This window comes from Canis aureus, chromosome 1 (genome assembly GCF_053574225.1).
Source record: "Canis aureus isolate CA01 chromosome 1, VMU_Caureus_v.1.0, whole genome shotgun sequence".
NCBI classification, from domain to species: domain Eukaryota; kingdom Metazoa; phylum Chordata; class Mammalia; order Carnivora; family Canidae; genus Canis; species Canis aureus.
The window spans coordinates 45,530,260-45,551,914 of NC_135611.1; the positions used below are offsets into that span (position 1 = coordinate 45,530,260).

At 37.0% G+C, this 21,655-nt stretch overlaps 2 protein-coding genes across 2 annotated transcripts in view; one reads left to right on the forward strand and one right to left on the reverse strand.

Moving 5' to 3' along the window:
• The window catches only part of TFB1M (transcription factor B1, mitochondrial), a 70,784-nt gene that overhangs the window by 13,388 nt on the left and 35,741 nt on the right, over positions 1–21,655 (reverse strand). The window contains exon 5 of the mRNA XM_077897960.1: positions 20,757–20,876. Coding sequence (XP_077754086.1) covers positions 20,757–20,876 — 120 coding nt within the window. The remainder of the gene's footprint in view (positions 1–20,756; positions 20,877–21,655) is intronic.
• On the forward strand, positions 257–6,412 carry CLDN20 (claudin 20). Its single transcript, XM_077897961.1, has 2 exons — positions 257–547; positions 3,515–6,412. Exon 2 carries the CDS (start codon positions 3,619–3,621, stop codon positions 4,276–4,278), a length of 660 nt encoding a protein of 219 aa, XP_077754087.1. The 5' UTR covers positions 257–547; positions 3,515–3,618; the 3' UTR covers positions 4,279–6,412.

Genomic DNA, 21,655 nt, shown 5'->3' on the forward strand with positions numbered 1-21,655 from the left:
CACTCGAATAAAGAGATAGCCTCAACTATCATTTGCAAAGCACAATCTAGTTAAAAATAATTTCAGACCATATTCTTTAATTGGGGACATAAAATAACAAATGAGATCTTCCAACACAGATAAAAATTCAAAAATAAATTATAACTGTGGGCTAAAACATAATATTAAAGGAAAAGAAAGCCTTTTTGTCAGCACCCAAATAATTCCTCCTCTGTATACAATGACACAAAAGCATTTTCAGCTTTCAGGTTTCGACAAATCCTGTTGTAACAACAACTCCCTCCCTTCCCCGCCTCTCCTTTCTTAATTCTCCCACAGCTCAAAAAATGAGATGGAGAACCTGGTATTTATCTTCTAGCACCATCAGCAATTTCTACCTCCGATTTCCATGGTGCTCTTTATCTGCAAGTTTACTTGTTGGAGCTTTGTCACTAATACTCAGAAGCTGTGAGATGAGCCTCATGTGTGTAGCTTCTCCTCATCATACAGCTAATTTGAAGACAACTGACAGAAGGGAGTTAAGACACTGAAGGCTACTGGCAAAAAGGTATGGAAAATGAGAAGCTTCTATAACGCTCAGAAACATAGAGACCTTTAAGGATTCATTTAGCTTGAATTAGAAGCTGTAAATCTGTTTTTTAAATTTTTGTTATAAATAAATCTTGTCTGCAAAACTGACTTTACGTTTTAATGAAATCCATTCCAGACTTTCTGTTGGCAAATAGTTAAAAAAATTAACATTCATAGTTCTGTTCTGTGTGCAGTCAGTATGTTTTAAAACTATAAGAGACTTCTCTATTTGGAACTAAGTTTTTACCTGTGACCCCATTGCTTCTGCTTACTTTCAGAGCATTTCACCACCACCACCACCAGCGAAACAAAGTATGCTTTTATTCTGCATCAGATAGAAATTGAGAGAACAGGCCACAAACTGTATCATACTTGTGGCTGGAAAGGAAAAAAAAAGACTTCATAACAATAGCTAAGATGCCAGTATATTTTTACAAAGGAACAGAATAGTGACTTTCATTGTGGAGGACAAATTCTTTCTGCATAAGTTCTCTGTGCAGAAGAAAGCATTTAAAATCCAATATTCAACAGTAAGCGAGCACTATGCGAACTGAATGCAATGTCATATTGTTTACGCTGATTTTGGCTGTCTGTAATTTATCACTGCCAGTACTTGTTAATTAAGATGAACAAGCTGTCTGCAAGCCTGAATTACACTGAAATTTATAAAATGTATTGGTTAATGGGAAGAAAAAGGTTATAATTGGGAAGCTGAGCATAGACTGATCAACACATAAAGGTTACTCAACCACAGTAAGAAAAAAAGAGAAATGAGATGCTCTTAGAGAATGTTAACAGCAATCTCGACGTTGAGGAAACTCTAAGCTGAAAATGGTCTGGGAAGGCAGTAATTTAGTGAACTGGCTGGAGTCTGAAATGTTAAAACCCAAACCTGAAAACAGCTATTACGAAACTATAAGCACGCTTCATTTTTTTCTAGAATCTTTAACTTCTATTTTGGTCTCAGATATGAAAAGAAATTTGGAAAACAGAAAAGAAATGAACTATATGGTTGCACACAAAGCCTAAGTACTCTGATGTGTATATCAATCTGATACTTAAGAATTTAAAATTTCAGGAAAACCTCCCCTAAAATTGTTGCATTTTAAGACTGCAAACAAAAATAGAACAAGGGAATTTAGACAGCCCAGGGTTTTAACTTCTTAGAGAACCAATGTTTTAACTACGTTAAGTATGTACTTTTAATACAGGCATAGATTAGAATTACTTCAGATATTTTATAGAAGCCAGGCATCAACCTCCTTGCGTGAGTCTATAAGGCTAAGCCATTTGTCCTGTTAATGCCGTCTCAAGTGGGTTCTTTTCTTGGTGGAACAGGGAGTGAATGAAGTTGATAGTTAATGGTGCTTTCTGCCTCCAGATGTAGCATTTTCTCTGCTTCTCGGGGGAGTACACGGAGAGGCTCTCACCAAGGAATACTGGGGTAAAGGTGGGGAGAGGCGGAAGACCAGGGCATTGCTGCTGAGAACCTGTGAGGCACAGGGTGATCTGACCACCTCAGAGTCCTTCTTAATCTGAAAAAATGATGCACAAATTTATATCTACAGTTTCTTTCAGCTCTAAGATTCTACGAAAATAAATCAGCTCAATGAAGAGAGAAATTTCAAACACCATTATCAATTGTCACATGACATGAAACAAATATACCGTGTCAATTATAATTTGTAGAGTACTTTCCATGTGTTAGATATTGTTCAAAGCCCTTAAAATACATTTAACTCTTTGATATGTAAATAATCCTCCCCATTTTTCATAAGAGAATACTAAGGCACAGAGAGGTTCTGGAAAGCTAAGAATTGACCCCAGTGTTCTGGATTCAGAGCCCATACTGCCTTTTGTGAAATATATGTGAATCGTGGTAGAGCCACTCTAATACATCATTTAAAATTAATACAGAAACATAAAAAAGCTGTTATTTCTGTATTTCAGAAACCACTGTATTTCTTTTTAAGGCAGGGTATATTACCAGGTGAAAGCACAGCCAAGCCACAAATTCAGTGCTAAATCTTTTGTCTCTTCTTAAAAAAAAAAAGTTACATTATTTTTTATATCCTTTCATATACAACTAAATGATGTGATTATTTCTGGCATGTACTCTCAAGATTCAATGTCACTACTTCTGAAGCCTTCAGAATAACCGGTTTTACAGCAGACTACACTTCATTTGGGTCAGGGAATGATTTTGGTCCCAACTAGACAGGATCTCACATTCTCACAAGCAAAGGACAGTGGCTTAATTGTTCCAGTTTTGAGTATCTTGTACCTGAAGTGAAACGAGTGTTAACCTAGATAAGGATTTTGCAGAAGGTTATTAACTGGAAATTAGGGATAATCATGCCTATGGCTTTGCCTTCTTTCCACGAATTTCCTTTCCTCCTTAAGTAAGTACTTCACTTGGGTCATGTGTCTGGCTCATGGTGAGTGCTTAATAATTTTTTTAATGAAATCATTTTTTGATGCTTGAAACTTTTCTAATATGTATTTATAAATCATTTTTAAGAAGTAAGCTTAAACACTTTCTAATTAAAATACTCTGTAGGTCATAAGGAAGAAAAGAAAGTGTTAAAAACCTGTAATACTATTAAAATTCTTATTAGATCCTACAGCTGGAATTTGATATGCCAAAATCTCCTAACAAGGCACACTGTCCACACTACAGACAACTTCAGTATAGTTCGAGTTTTAAAAAGAACAAGTGGACAGCTCTTTCCTTTATGCCATGTATCAAGCACCACCCATCCACAAACAGGAGAATGGCAGCCGCAGCCTCTGAGAGCCTGGTGGGAGCTTTTCTCCTAGGCTAGAGTGTCCTCATCTACTCTGGGGTCAATTCAAATGTGTTCTCTGCTCCCACTGTTGGTGGAATTGGAAGCCGTTTTGTTTATGCTTTCTTTCAATCCTGATTTTTGTCTTCTTTCCCTAGCCTTTGTTACTTGGTTCTCTGCTGCACAGATATAGCTATAATTTTGATCAAGGGCCATCATAATCAAATACAGGGTCACCGTGGACAAAGATAAAGGTGACGTCATGGCATCAGCAGGGCTCCAGCTCCTTGCTTTTGTCCTGGCCTTATCTGGAGTCTCTGGAGTGCTCACAGCCACTCTGCTGCCTAATTGGAAGGTGAATGTGGATTCGGGCTCCAACATCATAACAGCCATTGTACAGCTTCAAGGGCTTTGGATGGACTGCACATGGTACAGCACCGGTATGTTCAGCTGTACCCTGAAGTTCTCCATTCTGTCCCTCCCCATCTACGTGCAGGCTGCACGGGCCACCATGGTCCTGGCGTGTGTTCTGTCTGCTTTGGGGATCTGCACTTCTACAGTAGGAATGAAATGCACTCGCTTAGGAGGAGACAGAGAAACAAAGAGTCATGCTTCTTTTGCTGGAGGAGTCTGTCTCATGTCTGCAGGGATCTCTGGTTTGATACCAACAGTGTGGTACACAAAGGAGATCATAGCAGACTTTCTCGATCTGACAGTTCCAGAAAGCAACAAACATGAACCTGGAGGAGCCGTCTATATTGGATTCATTTCAGCCATACTGCTGTTTGTCTCTGGCATGATTTTCTGCACTTCCTGTATTGAAAAGAATCCAGAAGCTTGGCTCTATCCACCCAAGCAGCAACATATCCCCGCCACACAACTAGAGGGCAATTCAGCATACAACCTGAAAGATTATGTGTAAATAACTGTGTAATGCATGTGGAATTTTTAGCTGCCTTCTGTGACTTATGTCTTCTTATTTTAGGGAAAAAATATAAATGAGGTCATTTAAGATGCCGACAAATTATTGTGTACAATTACATATCTGTTTTAAGATTATTTTTCCATTACTATTTTCATGTTTATCTAAGGGTTTATAATTGAGAGAAGTTCTGTTATATTAAAGCAGTTAATTGGTGGCTTCCCCCCCCCCTTTTTAAGATAAACTGTTGATGTATCTTCCGAATTGTTACTGAAATGGATTTTATAAAAGAACTAAATTGCCAAGTATAAAAAACATCTTTCTCTGGTGTTGATCTAGGGTGTCATCTGCTTTTGTGGTCTGTCTGCAACACCACAGTGACTTTCTCCTCTTTTCAAGCCCCACTGTTTGAATCTAAGGGAAAGAAGAAATGTCCACCTTTCTTAGATGTTGCCCAAAATAGCCTCCCCAAGTTCCCACCTACTGTGACCTCTCTGCTTCCTTTTTCATTTTAGAAATATCTGTGTCCAGGTGTGGAAGCCAACAACAGGATATTCAAAGATTAGGTAGGCAGAACAAAGGAAAAAGAAATTGCTAAATGCTACCATAACAAAGCAAAACCAAACCAAATGCAAACTGATGCCTCTAGGACTTTAAAACATTAGGTACAAAGTAAGTGAGAATAAACAGCTTGCTTTAGGATGCTCAAGAAGTGCCGTCTTCTGCTGCTAGCAAGAGGATGCTCCAGATTAAGTTCATTGATCCTACAACAATTCAGATCCCTTCACTTCCCTCTCATTTAACCTCTCACGGATTACTATTAGGATGATAAAAGTTACTTTCAAGTTGTCGTTTTTGTTGTCATGTTTGATTCACGTTAACAAAAACACTGCTGTTCTCAAATGAACTGTTTCAATTAGTTACTAGAATTATTTCAAAGTATAAAGAATGTTTTTAAAAATATAAATTATGACACATAATTCAAATATCTTAACAAGAAAACAAAACCTGGATTTTCAAATGTGCAAAGGGGACACTGCACACTGTTGTTTCTAATAATTCATGCAATTTAAACTTAGTCATTGTTCACCATGTACTGGCGAAGGGGGTAAAAAGGACTATTTTCTTTGTGTATTAGTAACTCGGGAAGTGAGAAGAATATCTTTTATATGGGTACATATTTTTCATTTGTGCCTAAGGAAGTAGAGACTAAAATATCTTATACCTACTTTACTTATTCTCTTTTGCAACAATGTCATTAGCTACTAGTAGAATAGCTAGGGATGACTGGGTGGCTCAGCGGTTAAGCATCTGCCTTAGGCTCAGGGGGTGATTCTGGAGTCCTGGAATCAAGTCCCGCATCGGGCTCCCTGTGCGGAGCCTGCTTCTCCCTCTACCTGTATCTCTGCCTCTCTCCCTCTCTTATGTCTCTCACGAATAAATAAATAAAATCTTAAAAAAAAATAGAATAGCTAAAATGAAGAGGTACTATTTCATATGAGAATTAGGAAAAGACTAAACAAATTTAAATAACTGAAGTGTAGATTCCTTTTGGATGATCAAAATATTTTCTAAATAAATGTCATACTAAAAATAACTGATAAAAATAATATTTTTATGCAAATTAATGGGACAGGATTGCTTTGACACCTATATGGCTCTCTCATTTGGCTTAATGATCCTTGCTTTATATGTAGTTTATGTATCCCACAATCCTATACTAAAAGTTTAGAGTATATATTCTACAAAAATCTATATGTACTTCAAAAAATAATTTTTATTTAGTTCTGGAATGTTTTCTTAAATAGACACAGGAATGTTCTGAACTCCAGAAAAGCAGCCATTTCATATAAATAATGGCCTAATTCTATCCAGACTGGACACAGCATTGAGCAAATGGTTTGAGTCCCTCCATCCCTGTAGGATTCCCCCCTGATGCATGCCTCCACCTGGAATCCTCCTACACTTACCCTCTGCCTGCCCAAGCTATGATTCATCTTTCAGGGTTCATGCGGAGTCTCCTTTGTGAACACAATCCTGACTCCTTGAAGAAGTTTGCTGTTTCCATCTCTTTACTCTCAGAGAATGCTCTATTATAATAAATTAACGGTTTACATGATTGCATTTCCAAGTAGACTATGAGACAAGTGTCTTTTTTTACCTTTGTATTTTCAGTGACTTGCCAAAAGTGTTTACAAGGATATGCCAGTCCTATTTCAGTCCTTTGAATAAGTATACTGACTGGTTTAAAACTCAGGATGGGGCAGCCCAGGTGGCTCAACGGTTTAGTGCTGCCTTCAGCCCAGGACCTGATCCTGGAGTCCTGGGATCGAGTCCCATGTCAGGCTCCCTGCATGGAGCCTGCTTCTCCCTCTGCCTGTGTCTCTGCCTCTCTCTCTCTCTCTCTCTCTCTGTCTGTCTCTCATGAATAAATAAATAAAATCTTTAAAAAAAAATCTCAGGATGACTCTGGGCAGCAGGTACTATTCTTAGTACCTAGGGAAACTGAGGCAGAGACACGTACATTCCCTAGCTTGCCCAAGTTCTTCAGCTAGTTAAGTGGAGAGATGGGATTTAACCTGAGGGAACCTGGCTCTCAAGTCAGACCAGGTAGGGGACAAGGTTACACAGGGCACAAGGCTATACAGTACATATTACTGAATCTAAGTCTTGGTTTGCTCATGTGAAAATGAAAATGAGGATAAAACAGCACCTACTCACAGGCTGTGAGGATTAAAAGAGAGAAAATGCACACAGCATGTGGGAGGAGGGTAAGCACACAATGCCCAGTGGTTCCTGGTCTAATCCAGAGGTTTCCAACTGGGGGTAGGTGGAGCCTGCAGAGGACTCATGGCAGCAACTAGAGACATTTCTCGTTGTCACAACTGGGGTAGTGGTACTGAAATATAGTGGGCAGGGGACAGAAATGATGTTAAATATCCTACAATGCACAGGCCAGCTCAGACAACAAAAAATTTTCTGGTTGAAAACATCAATAGTGATAAGGTTGAAAAACCCTGGTCTAATTTATCTGAATATATTTAAACATTTTTTTTTTTTTAAATAAGAAGTTACCAAAACCAACCCAAAGGAAGAAAACACCAGAAAGCCCCAAAATATCATGCTTATTTTACTTTACTTAGGGAGCAGATATGTGTGTATATGTATATATACACACATAAATATATATATTTATGTATATATCTGACAGAAAGAATCAGCAAAAAGGTAGACAATGAGCTAAGTCAGGAAAACTGGGTACCCTAAGAGTGGATAGATTTAAGAGAAATGTAAGTGATGTCAGAAAGTGGTAACTAGTGGACTCGTTGTGTGAGTAAACGTGAAGGGAGTGCCCTCAGAAGTCCTCCCAGTGATGCCTGCCCAACATGGACAGGGGAGGAGTTAATCAGTCAGCACATGACATACACATGTGTAGGAGCAGCCTGGGGTATGTAGACAGAACTTCAATTCTAGATTCAATGTTTTCTCATTACATTCCTTTTATTACCATATTTTTAGCTCCATAGCTTCGGCATAAATTAACTTTACTGACTTTTGAGGATTTGTATCCTAGCCTATAATCTTGCAGAATCTGTTGCATATCTCTTCATTATTTCCAATGACTTTTTTATCCACTTAATTGTACTTTATACATATATAAAAGTATCACCTCCTTGGATTTATAGTATTTCTTGCTTATTTTATTCTGCAGTAGTTATTAAAACATAACTACATACTACGATAAATTTTAATAGTAAATACCCTGTTTCTATTCAACACTTACTTGATTTTTAAGGAAGACTCTGGTACTTTTCTACTTATAAAATTGGTTTTAGTTTACACATTTATTTTTATTTTAGACTCATCTACTTTCAAAAAGAATTTAGGCTACTTACAATAAAATTCCTGGCATAGTAAGTGCAAAGACAACCATAAGAATGAAAGACTAAAGTTACAAAGAGAAGGAAGAGAGAAAAAATGCAATTAAATAATCCTTGTTGAAGTTACTAAAGGAATTAAATATGAAACTCAAGTCTAGAACTTCCAGGCAGCCAAAGCACAGGTCACACAAAGAATCTGACAGCTCTGTCTATGGGCAGACACCCAAGAGGCTGCTGTAGTGCCTTGCCCAAACTCTCACTGGGCTGTGCATCCATCCCCTAGCTGCTGTGAGTGCAAGGTGCTAATGGCTCACAGATCTGGATTTGCCTCCCTTGGTAGGTTAGGGCACCGCTGCTCCTAGGAGGTGGCCATGAGCCAAGGGCTGCTCCCCTGACTGACTCTGTGGGATAATTTGTGCCCCAGAGCTCCCCTTCTCCCCGCCACCCTTTGATCTGGTGGGACCAGGCTGAAGCTAGTCTCTAGGCAGAAAAATATCCCTGCCTAGCTTTTCCCCCCTTCCTTTAATCTGTTTCCCATACTACTTTTTTTTTTTTTTTTTAAAGATTTATTTGACAGAGAGAGAGAACATGTGTGCACAAGCAGGGGAGTGGCAGGGAGAGGGAGAGGGAGAAGCAGGCTCCCTGCTGAACAGGGAGTCTAATCCAGGGCTGGATCCCAGGATCCTGAAATCATGACCTGAGCCGAAGGCAGACACTTAACTGGCTGAGCTACCTAGGCACTCCCTCCTCACCCCAACTACTCTTCTGAGAGTAGTTTCCTAAAAATTCATACCTCAATCTCTGATTCCACAAAACCAGACCTAACACAGAAGAGTATTAGCTAAGCAGAAGAACTTAAGTCTTCTGACCTTATGGCCAAAGGATTCTCAAATACAAGATAACATACAACAAAAATATGAACCTTAATATCAGATTTTGAAAAACACAAAGGCATGAAAAATAGTTTTCTTATGTGGATCCACCCATTTTACTAAGATCAAGATTATTTCACATAGAAGTCAAGGCCTCAGAGCACCTAGGTGGATCAATGGTTGAGCATCTGCCTTCAGTACAGGTCGTGATCCCAGGGTTCTGGGATCGAATCCCGTATCAGACTCCCCACAGGAAGACTGCTTCTCCCTCTGCCTATATCTCTGTGTCTCTGTGCCTCTCATGAATAAATCAATAAAATCTTAAAAAGAAAATTAAAAAAAAAGAAGTCAAGGCCTCGATAGCTGTCAGCAAGGATAGTTAAAAGCTTCTGAAATGTGATCCTCAAAGGTCAGGCATGGATGCCTCAAGTCCTGACCTTTTCTTTATAATGTCATGGGTGTGTCATCAATTCATCTAAAATTGTACTGACGATATGCTTTAAATCTGTACCATGTTTATGGATGACTTGTTGCATATGCAGTACTCTTAATACATAAAATTAGATATAAACTATATAAAGGTCTTAAAAAATAAAATCTATACAGCTATTTCAGAATATACCAACTTAGTCCATAAAATATTTGCTTATAATCATAACTACCACATTCCACTGACCACCTCCAAATGCGAGATACTCACATTACTTCACACAGATTATCTCTATTTCTCAAAACAATCCTTCAAGGATGACATTATTGTATCAACTTGGGATAGGTTCAGTCTATTAACCTGACCAAGTTCTAATAACTAAGAACATTCGAATTCCAGTAGATCTAGCTTCCTTTGAAATACTTCTAGTTTTTCTACTAAAGTATGCTGCTTCTATTATGCTAATCAAATGAGCCAGTTGAAATTCTCATTTTAAAGTGACTTCCCTACTACGTCTGAGTATAGTGGTTAGACCTAAAGCCTATCCATTCTGTTGGAAGTATGTTAAATATTTATTTTATTTGAGAGAGAGAGACAAAGAGTGTGAGGTGGGGAGTGGCAGAGGGAGAGAGAGTTTCAGAGCCCAATGTGGGGCTCAATCTCACAACCCTGAGATAATGACCCTGAGAGCATGACCTGAGCCTAAGCCAAGTTGGATGCTTAACCAGCTGAGCTACCCAGACACCCCTGTTGGAAGTGTGTTAGGTTATGAGCCCCATGACCATAATTTTTAAAGAAAAAAATGACACAGAATTTTGAGGTTTTAGCTAATAGCTTAGTAGTTCTCAAACATGACTAATGTGAAGATCAGCTTAAAAAATTACTGCAGAATCCCAGAAATATGTGGATTCTCAGGGGTATAAACATGTCAGCTTGAAACAAGTTTTATTTTTCATGGAAGGATTTTTTAGTCATGAATATGCACTGCAAAAGAAATATTTTGTCTTGTCATTGGTAAAATCATTTTATTAACTCAAAAGTGAAAAGGAAATACACAATTTTAAAATTCTAACTTAAATTCTATATACTACAAACTCTAGGAGATTAAGACACATAGAGTAAGCCAATTAGTCTAATTTTATGACTCTAAGAGGTTGCATTTTCCGTAGATAGAAAAGAATTTGGGGTTCAAATTTTGGGGACAGTACTAGAGAAGTTAATGAAAGTAACAAGTTAAGTAATAATTTAGGTCAAGTAGCCAAAACAGGATTGTTACAGTTTCCTGGAAGTAAAAGTTCTGTTATTAAAGCTTGATTGTAAGTTAGTCTAAAGACCAATAAACAGTGGATTACAGATTCTCATAGGAAAAAAATCCAAGGTGGTTATAAATAAGTTCTTCTTGAAATACCACAAAAGTTCTCATATCTAATTCTCAGGGTTGGTTGAGAATACTGAATTTTAGTAAATTTTTTTCAGTATTGATAGAGAATTAACCTCCTTCTCTCAATTCCCCAACGAACCTGCCTGTACTTCTATTTTAGCACTTAGCATATTCTACTTGTGTTGTAGTTAGCTGTGTTTATAACTTTCTCTTCTTGTGTATAGAAAGGTTTAGCCAAAGGGACAGCCTTATATTGTTATTTTATATTCTCTATAAAATTCTTCCCCTTTCTTACTTAAGAAAATAAAAATTTAAAAAATTTGCTCAATACAACTATCAGTCAAATATTTTCTGGCTTTCCTCAGAGTATTCCTGCTCTGCTCTATAATGGTAAAACTACTTCAGAGCAGCAGAGAATTCTTTTATGTATTTTTATTTATTTTTTAAAAGATTTTATTTATTTATTCATGAGAACCACAGAGAGAGAGGCAGAGACACAGGCAGAGGAAGAAGCAGGCTTCCTGCAAGGAGCCCAGTGTGGGACTCGATCCTGGATCCTGGGATTATGCCCTGAGCTGAAGGCAGACACCCAACCGCTGAGCCACTCAGGTGTCCCGAGAATTCTTTTAGAACCAATATTTAATCATTTGATTTACTGTTTTGCTTTATCATAATTCATTCTTTCTCCTCCTTGACAACTGCTTTACTAGATTACAAATAAACTCCCTGCATGTAATATTTATAATATGATGAAAAGCATATAAACAAAATTGCTGTGAATGTTTAATTTGCCAAAAAGCAAACATCCCTCAATAAAGTGAACCAAAAATACAGCTAGTTTTTTTCTAAATATTTTCATGGGGCCTTAATCCTAAAGGAAGAAACATTTAATCAACTAACTACATGTGTATCTTCCCCAAGATCAAAGACAAGGTTGGTAACAACCTCTAAACACAATCAAATGCCCTCAACTATAATGAAATCAATGAAAAACAGTCCATTAAAAATATTCTAAAATCCTCTTTAAGAAGTCTTTGGTAAAATTTAAACAGCTTAAAGACTCTGGGTTAGGGATCCCTGGGTGGCGCAGCAGTTTAGTGCCTGCCTTTGGCCCAGGGCGCGATCCTGGAGACTCAGGATCGGATCCCACTTCGGGCTCCCGGTGCATGGAGCCTGCTTCTCCCTCTGCCTATGTCTCTGCCTCTCTCTCTCTCTCTCTCTCTCTCTCTCTCTGTGACTATCATAAATAAATAAAAATTAGAAAAAAAAAAAAAGACTCTGGGGTTATGGTAATAACCCTAACTATAAATGCCTAAAAGTAAAGATCTTGGTTTCTGATATATTTGGATCTGACACTATTCAAAATGCTATATACACACACACGTGCGTTATAAGAAGAAAGAAAACTATATGGTTGACTGATTTTCTTCATTACAATGGCCACCTGTTCTAGGACAGAAAATACCTGAAAGCACAAATATGTTAAATCTGATGATGACCTAAAAGATATCTCCAGTCACCGAATTCTGTCTAGGATCTAATAGGATCTATTATTTTGGAAGAAGTCATTTATAATGTCTGAGACCTTGAAATACTAAAGGTAGGTGGTACTGAGAATGAGTTCTCTGAGCCAGACTTAGAAAAAGTTGAAAACACTCTGTTCTGTAAGTGGAAGATGAACTGAATTCCTTCAGTCACCCAAAAGCTCAGCTAGATGTGGTAGACAACATGGCAGAGGTAATGGAAGGTGGTAGCAGATGGGGACTTCCCAGACCGTGCTTTAAGATGTACATATAGGTCTAACTTTATTGTTTGGGGCCCCATTCTAAATATATAATCTATATCTAAATCTAAATAATACAATTTTTTTTACATACTATCTACTTTCCTTAATATATCTCAAATGACATAAGGGAAACTTTACAAGAGTTTCACCAAGCAAGGAGAAATCTGTTCCTCATCAGTTATAAACTCTCTGAAGGCAGACTCCATGTCTGACTGGGATGACCCCCAACTTCCCCACCTTACCCCACCAGCCACCCCGCCTAGCTTTGCCTAGCCTGGGCCTTTACATGCCGTAGCTGCTCAATACACATTTGACAAAAAAGATGGAATTTTATAATACATGTCCTGTAGTGACTCATCCAGTAGTAGTAGTTTTACTAAAATAGACACCACTTTTATTTTGGGCAGAGAAACTTTGTAATTAACATGCTTCTGTAATTAGCACATAATATTAACAACCTAGTTTAATATCCAATTATTTTCCACAGATGATTAATCACAAGTAACACTGCCAAAATAGGGTCTTTCAAAAAAGTGGAAAAAGGAGGACAGGAAGAAGACAGTAGAGGAGGAAGATCCTGAGCTCACCTCATTCCATGGACACAGGAAGATAATAGCTACATCAGTGCAACTAACTCTAGAAATGACCAGAAAACCAGCAGAACAGAGCTTCCAGTGAATCACAGACAGGATGCAACACTGGAAAGGGAGGGAGGATCAGAGATACAGCTGGGAACCAAATCCCGAGGGAGACTAACCACACGAGAGGGACAACACAAGCACAGAGAAGCCAGAGGATCAGACCAGACACCAGGCACCCCAGGCACTGGGAAGCCAAGTACCTATTGTATCTGGCTTTGAAAACTAGTGAGGCTTAATTTAGGGTACTTTAAAAATCAGTGGGAAAAAATAAAAAATAAAAAAAAATAAAAATCAGTGGGATTAACTTCAGGAAAGTAAGAGGGCATAAGAAACGAAGTACCCACTCTTAAAAAGCCAGTGTAATAAATAACTCCACCCAAAACACAGCACAAAACCAGCAATTTGAAAAGTGCCTATGGTACACATGAAGGAGACTTACTTACTAATATCAAAATGTTCACGAGTGGGACAAGGATCTTCAGAAGACTCTCTGAGAACAAAAGTGCTGGCAGACAACACTTCTCTTTCTCTCTCTCAGCCTAGATAGCTGGCCATTTGTGGAAAACAGCATTGATACTGTTCACCTGTCTAGCTAGCACTGCATGCTTCTCCCCCCCTGTTCATCTGGCAGACTGGCCCCATCTAACCTGGCTGCCCTGGCAGTCATCCTTCCCAAGTGACTCTTGCCCTATGACACACAGCAAACAGCCCTGGCAGGTAGTGGGACCACTCCACACTGACTTCTGCCCTGGCAGAGGGAGAGATAACCCCACACAGCATTATGTCCAGTTCTAGTAGTTGAGACTTTTAGCTGGCTACATAGGGACAAAGTCCTACCACTCAGCATGCCCACAGCTGTGGCAGAGGCTGACTGCAAATGCCTAGTATGACTACTGATCTTGCCCACCTACAAGCCCATGTAGTCTTCAGAGAGACCCCTTGACAATGCAAGGACTGAACCCCATCCAGTGCACCCACAGCATGCAAAGTGGATCACTACAGCTGACTGGGCTGAAGACAGACATGGCTCAGCCACAACAGCATGGCATATGCAGTCCATACAGGAAACCTCCCTCGAGCACCTGCTCTAGTGACCAGGAGGCACCATATGACTTCTACACAAGGCCATTATTCTTAAGACCATGAGATTTGACTGACCTCCCTAATCCACAGAAACAAAGAGAAAACTAGACAAAAATGAAGAGACAGGAATATGTCTCAAATGAAAGAATGGACAAAAATCACAGCAGAAGAGCTAAACAAAATGAAGATAAGTAGAATGCCTGATAAAAAATAAAAGGAATGGTCATAAAGATATTGGACTTGAGAAAAGAATGGATGAACCCAGTCAGAACTGCAGCAAAGAAAGATAAAATATAAATCAGAACCAGTCAGAGATGGAGAACTCAATAACTGAAAATAAAAAGACACAATAGAGGGAATCAACAGCAGATTTCAGAGAGAATTATAGATTGGTGATCTGGAAGACAGAGTAATGGAAAGCACTACGCTGAACAGCAAAAAGAAAGGATAAAAAATGAGAATAGGTATTACATCAAGTGTAATAATATTTGCATTATATGGATCCTATGGAGAAAATATAAAAAGGAAGAAAATTTGTGAAAAAATAATAGCTGAAACCTTACTTAATCTGGGAAGAGAGACATCTAAATCCAGAAAGCACAGAAAGCTCCTAATAAGATTAACCCAAGGAGATCCACACCAAGGCATATAATAATTAAAGTGTAAAAAAATAATAATAAAAAGAGAATGTTAAAAGCACAAAAAAGAAACAGTTACATACAAGGGAAACCCCAAAAGCCTATCAGCTGATTTTTCAGCAAAAACTTTGTAGGCCAGAGGGAGTAGCAAGATATATTCAAAGTGCTGAAAATGGAAGAACAATTGCAATCAGGACTACTCTATCCAGAAGGGTTACTATTCAGAACTGAAGGTGAGATAAAGAGTTTCCTAGACAAACAAATGCTAAAGAAGATCATTACCACCGAAACAGACTTACAAGAGTGTTAAAGTGACTTGAGTGGAAAGAAAAGGTCATAACTAGAAGAAAATTATGAAAGGAAAAAAATTCCCAGATAAAAGCAAACTTCTAATAAATCCAGTAGATTAAATCACTTATTAATAAAGCCAGTATGGAGGTTAAAACATAAAAGTAGTTAAAAAAAAAAACCCACAAAAGTAGTAAAATCAATTATATCTACAAAACTCAGCCAAGGGATTTCACTTTTTACAAAATAAAAAGACGCAAAATATTATATCATATACATAAAATACAGAGGGGGGAGTAAAAATTTAGTACTTATAGAATGTTTTCAAACTTAAGCAACCATCAACTTAATAAAGCCAGTATGGAGGTTAAAACATAAAAGTAGTTAAAAAAAAAAAAACACACAAAAGTAGTAAAATCAATTATATCTACAAAACTCAGCCAAGGGATTTCACTTTTTACAAAATAAAAAGACGCAAAATATTATATCATATACATAAAATACAGAGGGGGGAGTAAAAATTTAGTACTTATAGAATGTTTTCAAACTTAAGCAACCATCAACTTAATACAGACTGCTATACACATAAGATATACATGTCTATTGGTAACCACAAACCAAAAACCTATAAGAGACACAAGAAAAATAAAGCAAAGAAATTCAAGCATAACAATGAAGAAAGCCATCAAACCACAAGAGAAGAGGGCAATAGAGAATAGAGAACTATGAAAAAAAGCACTAGAAAACAATGAACAAAATGGCAATAAGTACATACCTATCAATAATTACTTTAAATGTATATGGACTAAATCCTCTAATCAAGACATCGGGGGATTGAATGGATTAAAAAAAATCCAACTATATGTTGCCTAAGAGAGACTCACTTCAGATCTAAAGACATATACAGACTACATGTAAAAGGCTATAAAACATACACCATGCAAATGGAAGTGAAAGATAAATGTCAGGGTAGGGTAGCAATACTTCTATCAGACAAAAACGACTTTGTAAAACAAAGACTCTAACAAAAGACAAAGAGGAGCACTACATAATGATAAATGGAAAAATCCAACAAAAGGATTTAGTGATTATAAATAGCCATGCACCCAACATAGGAGCACCCAAATGCATAAAGCAATTATTAACAGACAAAAAGGGAGAAACTGACTATAATACTATAATAGCAAGGGACTTTACCACCTGACTTACATAAATGGATACATCATCCAGAAAGAAAACCAACAAGGAAATTGTGCCTCTGAGTAACACACAGATCAGAGAGCCTTACAGATAGATATATTCCATCCACAAACATTTCATCCCAAAATAGCAAAATACACATTATTTTCAAGTACACATGAAACATTCTTCAAGACAGATCATATGTTGGGCCACAAAAAAAATCTCAATAAATTTAAGACAAATCATAGTGAACATCTTTTCTAACCACAATAGTATAAAACTAGAAGTCAATTATAGTAAAATATGTGGAAAGAACACAAATATATGGAGGCTAAACAACAGGCTATTCAACAATGAATGAGTTAACCAAGAAATCAAAGAGAAAAAAAATACATGAAACAAATGAGAATGAAAACACATTAGTTCAAAATCTTTGGGATGCAGCAAAAGCAGTACTAAGAGTGGATTATAGCAACATAGGTCTACTTCAAGAAACAAGTAAAATCTCAAAAAACCAAACTAGCCATACAACCTAAAACAGAAAAAGCAGAACAAAGCCCAAAGCTCGCAGAAGGAAGGAAACCGTAAAACTCAGAGCAAAAATGAATAGAGGTTAAAAAAGAAAAATCAACAAAAACAAAAGCTGATTCTTTGAAAAGATAAAATTGATAAACCAGATTCAAGAAAAAAAGGACTCAAAATCAGAAATGGAGGGAAAAAATAATACCACAGAAATATAAAAGATTACAAGAGAATACTGCAAAAAATTATATGCCAACAAACTGGACAACTTAGAAACGGATGAATTCCTAGAAAACATAATCTTCCAAAACTGAATCAGGAAGAAATACAAAAATTCGGACAGACTATTAGTAACACAATCAAATCAGTAATCAAAAAACTCAACAACAACAACAAAAACAAATAAATAAAATAAAATAAAATAAAATAAAATAAAATAAAATAAAATAAAATAAAATAAAATAAAAAAGAAACTCAACAACAGAAGTCGAGGACAAGATGGCTTTACAAGTAAATTCTACCAAACATTTCAAGGACAGTTAATACTTTCTAAACCATTCCAAAACATAGAAGAGTAATGAAAATTTCCAAATTCATTCTACAAGGGCAACATTACCCTCATACAAAAACCAATCAAAGACACTACAAAAAAAGAAAACTACAGGCTATATCTCTGATGAACAAAGATACAAAAATCCTCACAAAATATAAACAAACCAAACTCAACAATATATTTAAAAACCATTCACCACAATCAAGTAGGATTTATTCCAGAAATGGCAAGGGTAGTTCAATATTTGCAAGTTAGTGTGATACATCACATTAATAGGAGAAAGGATAACCATATGATCATTTCAATATTTGCAGGAAAAGCATTGGACAAAATATATGCATTCATGATAAAAACTCTCAACAAAGTGGTCTTAAAGGAAACATACCTCAACATAATAAAGACTGTATATGAAAAACTTACAGCTAACATCATCCTTGATGGTGAAAAACTGAGAGCTTTTCCTCTAAGATCAGAAACAACACAAGAATGCCCACCCTTACCACTTTTATTCAACATAGTACTAGAAGTCCTAGGTACAGCAATCAGACAAGAAATAAAAGACATCCAAATTGGGGATCCCTGGGTGGCTCAGCAGTTTAGTACCTGCCTTTGGCCCAGGGCGTGATCCTGGAGTCCCAGGATCGAGTTCCGGGTCAGGCTCCCTGCATGGAGCCTGCTTCTCTCCCTTTGCCTGTGTCTCTGCCTCTCTCTCTCTCTCTGTGTCTCTCATGAATAAATAAAATCTTAAAAAAAAAAAGACATCCAAATTGATGTGAAAAAGTAAAACTGTCACTATTTGCAGATGACATGTTATTATATATGGAAAAACCTAAAGGCTCCACCAAAAGACTATTAGAACTGATAAATAATTCAGTAAAGTAGCAGGATACCAAATTAATATACAGAAATCTATTGTATTGCTTTACACTAATACCAAAGTAGCAGAAAAAAATTAAGAAACCAATCCCATTTATAATTGTACCAGAGAGTATAAAATATCTAGGAATAAATTTAACAAGGAAGTGACCACCTGTATTCTGAAAACTATAAAAGACTGATGAAAGAAATTGAAGATGACACAAATAGAAAGATTCTATGTTCATCGATGGGAAGAACCCACACTGTTAAAAGCCCCATACTACCCAAAGTAATCTACAGATTCAATGCAATCCCTATCAAAATACCAACAGCAAGTTTCATAGAACTAGACTAAATAATATTAAAACCTATATGGAACCACAAAAGACCCCAAATAGCCAACACAATCTTGAGAAAGAAGAACAAAGCTGGAGGTATCACAATCCCAGATTTCAAGACATACTACCAAAACTACAACAATCAAAACAGTAAGGTACTGGCATAAAAAAAGAAACGTAGATCAACAGAACAGAGAACCCAGAAATCCACAAATATACACTCAATTCATCTTTGACAAAGGAGGCAAGAATATACAATGGGGAATACACTGTCTCTTCAACAAATGGTACTGGAAAAACCAGACAGCTACGTGCAGAAGAATTAAACTCAACAACTTTATTTCACCATACGCAAAAATAAACTTAAAATGGATTAAAGACCTAAATGTGAGACCAAAACCATAAAACCCCTAGAAGGTAACATAGGCAGTAATATCTTTAACATTGCCATAGCAACATTTTTCTAGATATGTCTCCAGAGGCAAAGGGAAACAAAAGCAAAAATAAACTATTGGGACTATACCAAAATTAAAAGCTTTTACACAACAAAGGAAACCATCAACAAAACAAAAAGGCAACCTACTGAATTGGGGGAAGGTATTTGCAAATAATATATCTGATAAGGGATTAATATCTAAGTTATATAAAGAACTTACACAACTCAACACCAAAGGAACAATTCAAATAAAAAATTAGCAGAAGTTTTTCAAAGAAAACATACAGATGGCCAAGAGACACATGAAAAGATGCTCAAGATTCCTATTCATCAAGAAAATGCAAATCAAAACCACAATAAGATATTATCTGTCAGAACGGCTAGAACCAAAAAGACATGAAACAACAAATGTTGGTGAGGATGTGGAGAATAAGGAACCCTTATCACTGCTGGTAGAAATGTAAACTGATGCAACCACTGTGGAAAACAGCTTGGGCATTTATCAAAAAATTAAAAATAGGAATACCATACAATCTAGTAATCCCAGTACTGGGTATTTACCCAAAAACACAAAAACACTAATTTGAAAAGATATACGCACCCCTGTTTAGAGCAGCATGATTTGCAACAGCCAAGATATGGAAGCAGTCGAAGTGTCCATGGATAGATAAATGAATAAAGAAGATGTGGTATGTATGCATGTATGTATGTATAACACACACACACAGGAATATTACTCAGCCATAAAAAAAGAATTAGATCTTGCCTTCTGTGATAACATGGAGGGACCTAGAGTGCATATGCTAAGTGAAATATGTCAAACAGAGAAAGACATACCAAGATTTCAATTATATATGGATCTAAAACATAAATGAACAAGCAAGACACAAAGAAACAAACCTAAAGTCAGACTTAACTACAGAGGACAAAGGTTGCCAGGGGGAAAGTGGGAGGGAAGATGGGTAAAATAAATAAGATTAAGAGGTACAAATTCCTAATTATAAAAAAAGTCATGAAGATGAGAAGTACAGCATAGGGACTATACTCAATAATACCGTAATAACATTGCATGATGACAGATGGTGACTTTACTTATTGTGTGAGCACTGAGTAATGTATAAAAACTGCTGAATCAATATGTTGCATACCTGAAACATAACACTGGATGTTAAACTACTTCAATTAAAAAAAAAGATGGAAAAATTCACAATAAAAAATATTTGATGTAACCTGATTGTAGAAATCACAAAATAAATACTGATTTCTTTTTTTGAGGATTAGGGGACTATATAATTTATCTTACATACTGGAAAACCTTTAAGAGTACAAGGTGACAATAACCACTACTACAGTAACACGGATAACAGTAACACTCCACCACTACTACAGTAACACGGATAAACCTAGACATTTGGTCACTATGAAGGGGAGAAAAATTAGGACAAGAACAATTCACACAGTGTGGTTTTTCTTATTCTGGAGAAAAAGAAAAAGTACAGCTTGTATACAAATGACAACCAAATTCTAGAGATAATTTCCTATAACACATCCTCAGATGAACAAAGATATACAAATAAACAGAAACTTACCTCTGGTTTAGGGACAAAAGCCTGACCAGGAATTGTCAAGATGTGCTGAACATTGCAGAGGTACTGGGCCATAACAGAAAGGCGACTACGCTGTTTGCTTCCTGTATTGGCTGTCAGTCTCTACAGAAGGACAAAAAGGAATTTTAGCAAACAATACAGTCTGATAAGGTGGAATGCAGCCAACATCCTATTATCTATGGATACTAGATGGAGTTTTGAGACAAATTTTAAAATCATAGGCTATCTGACACATGATACATAGATAACACCGGGAACATTTTCCTCCATATCAATTGAGGTCACCTAAGAAGTGTGAATGCATGCATAGCATCAGAAAAGGTGGAAAACATAAAGGCCATCAACAGGAATGAGTAAGTAAATGGTGTTACCAACACAGATCCCAAAATACAAAATAATCAAGTGACAGAAAATATGTAGAGCATGATTCCACTTATATAAATACTTCGGGGGATCCCTGGGTGGCTCAGTGGTTTAGCGCCTGCCTTCGGCCCAGGGCATGATCGTGGAGACCAGGGATGGAGTCCCACGTCGGGCTCCTTGCATGGAGCCTGCTTCTCCCTCTGCCCGTGTCTCTGCCTCTCTCTCTCTCTCTTTGTCTCTCATGAATAAATAAATAAAATCTTTAAAAAATAAAAAAAAATAAAAAACTTCAAAGCATTACTTTTTATGGCTTCCTCTGTGTGTCTGTGTGTGTGTTTGTGTGTGTGTATATCTACATATGCATGGGAACGAATATCAATTTTAAGAGAGTAAACTCATAGGAGAGAAAGAAAGGGGACAGAAGGGGGTTCCCTGCATACCTACAACATTTTAGGTCTTAAAAAAAGACATGAAAAATATGGCAATATGTTAAGACTGGACAAAGTTGGGTGGTGGAT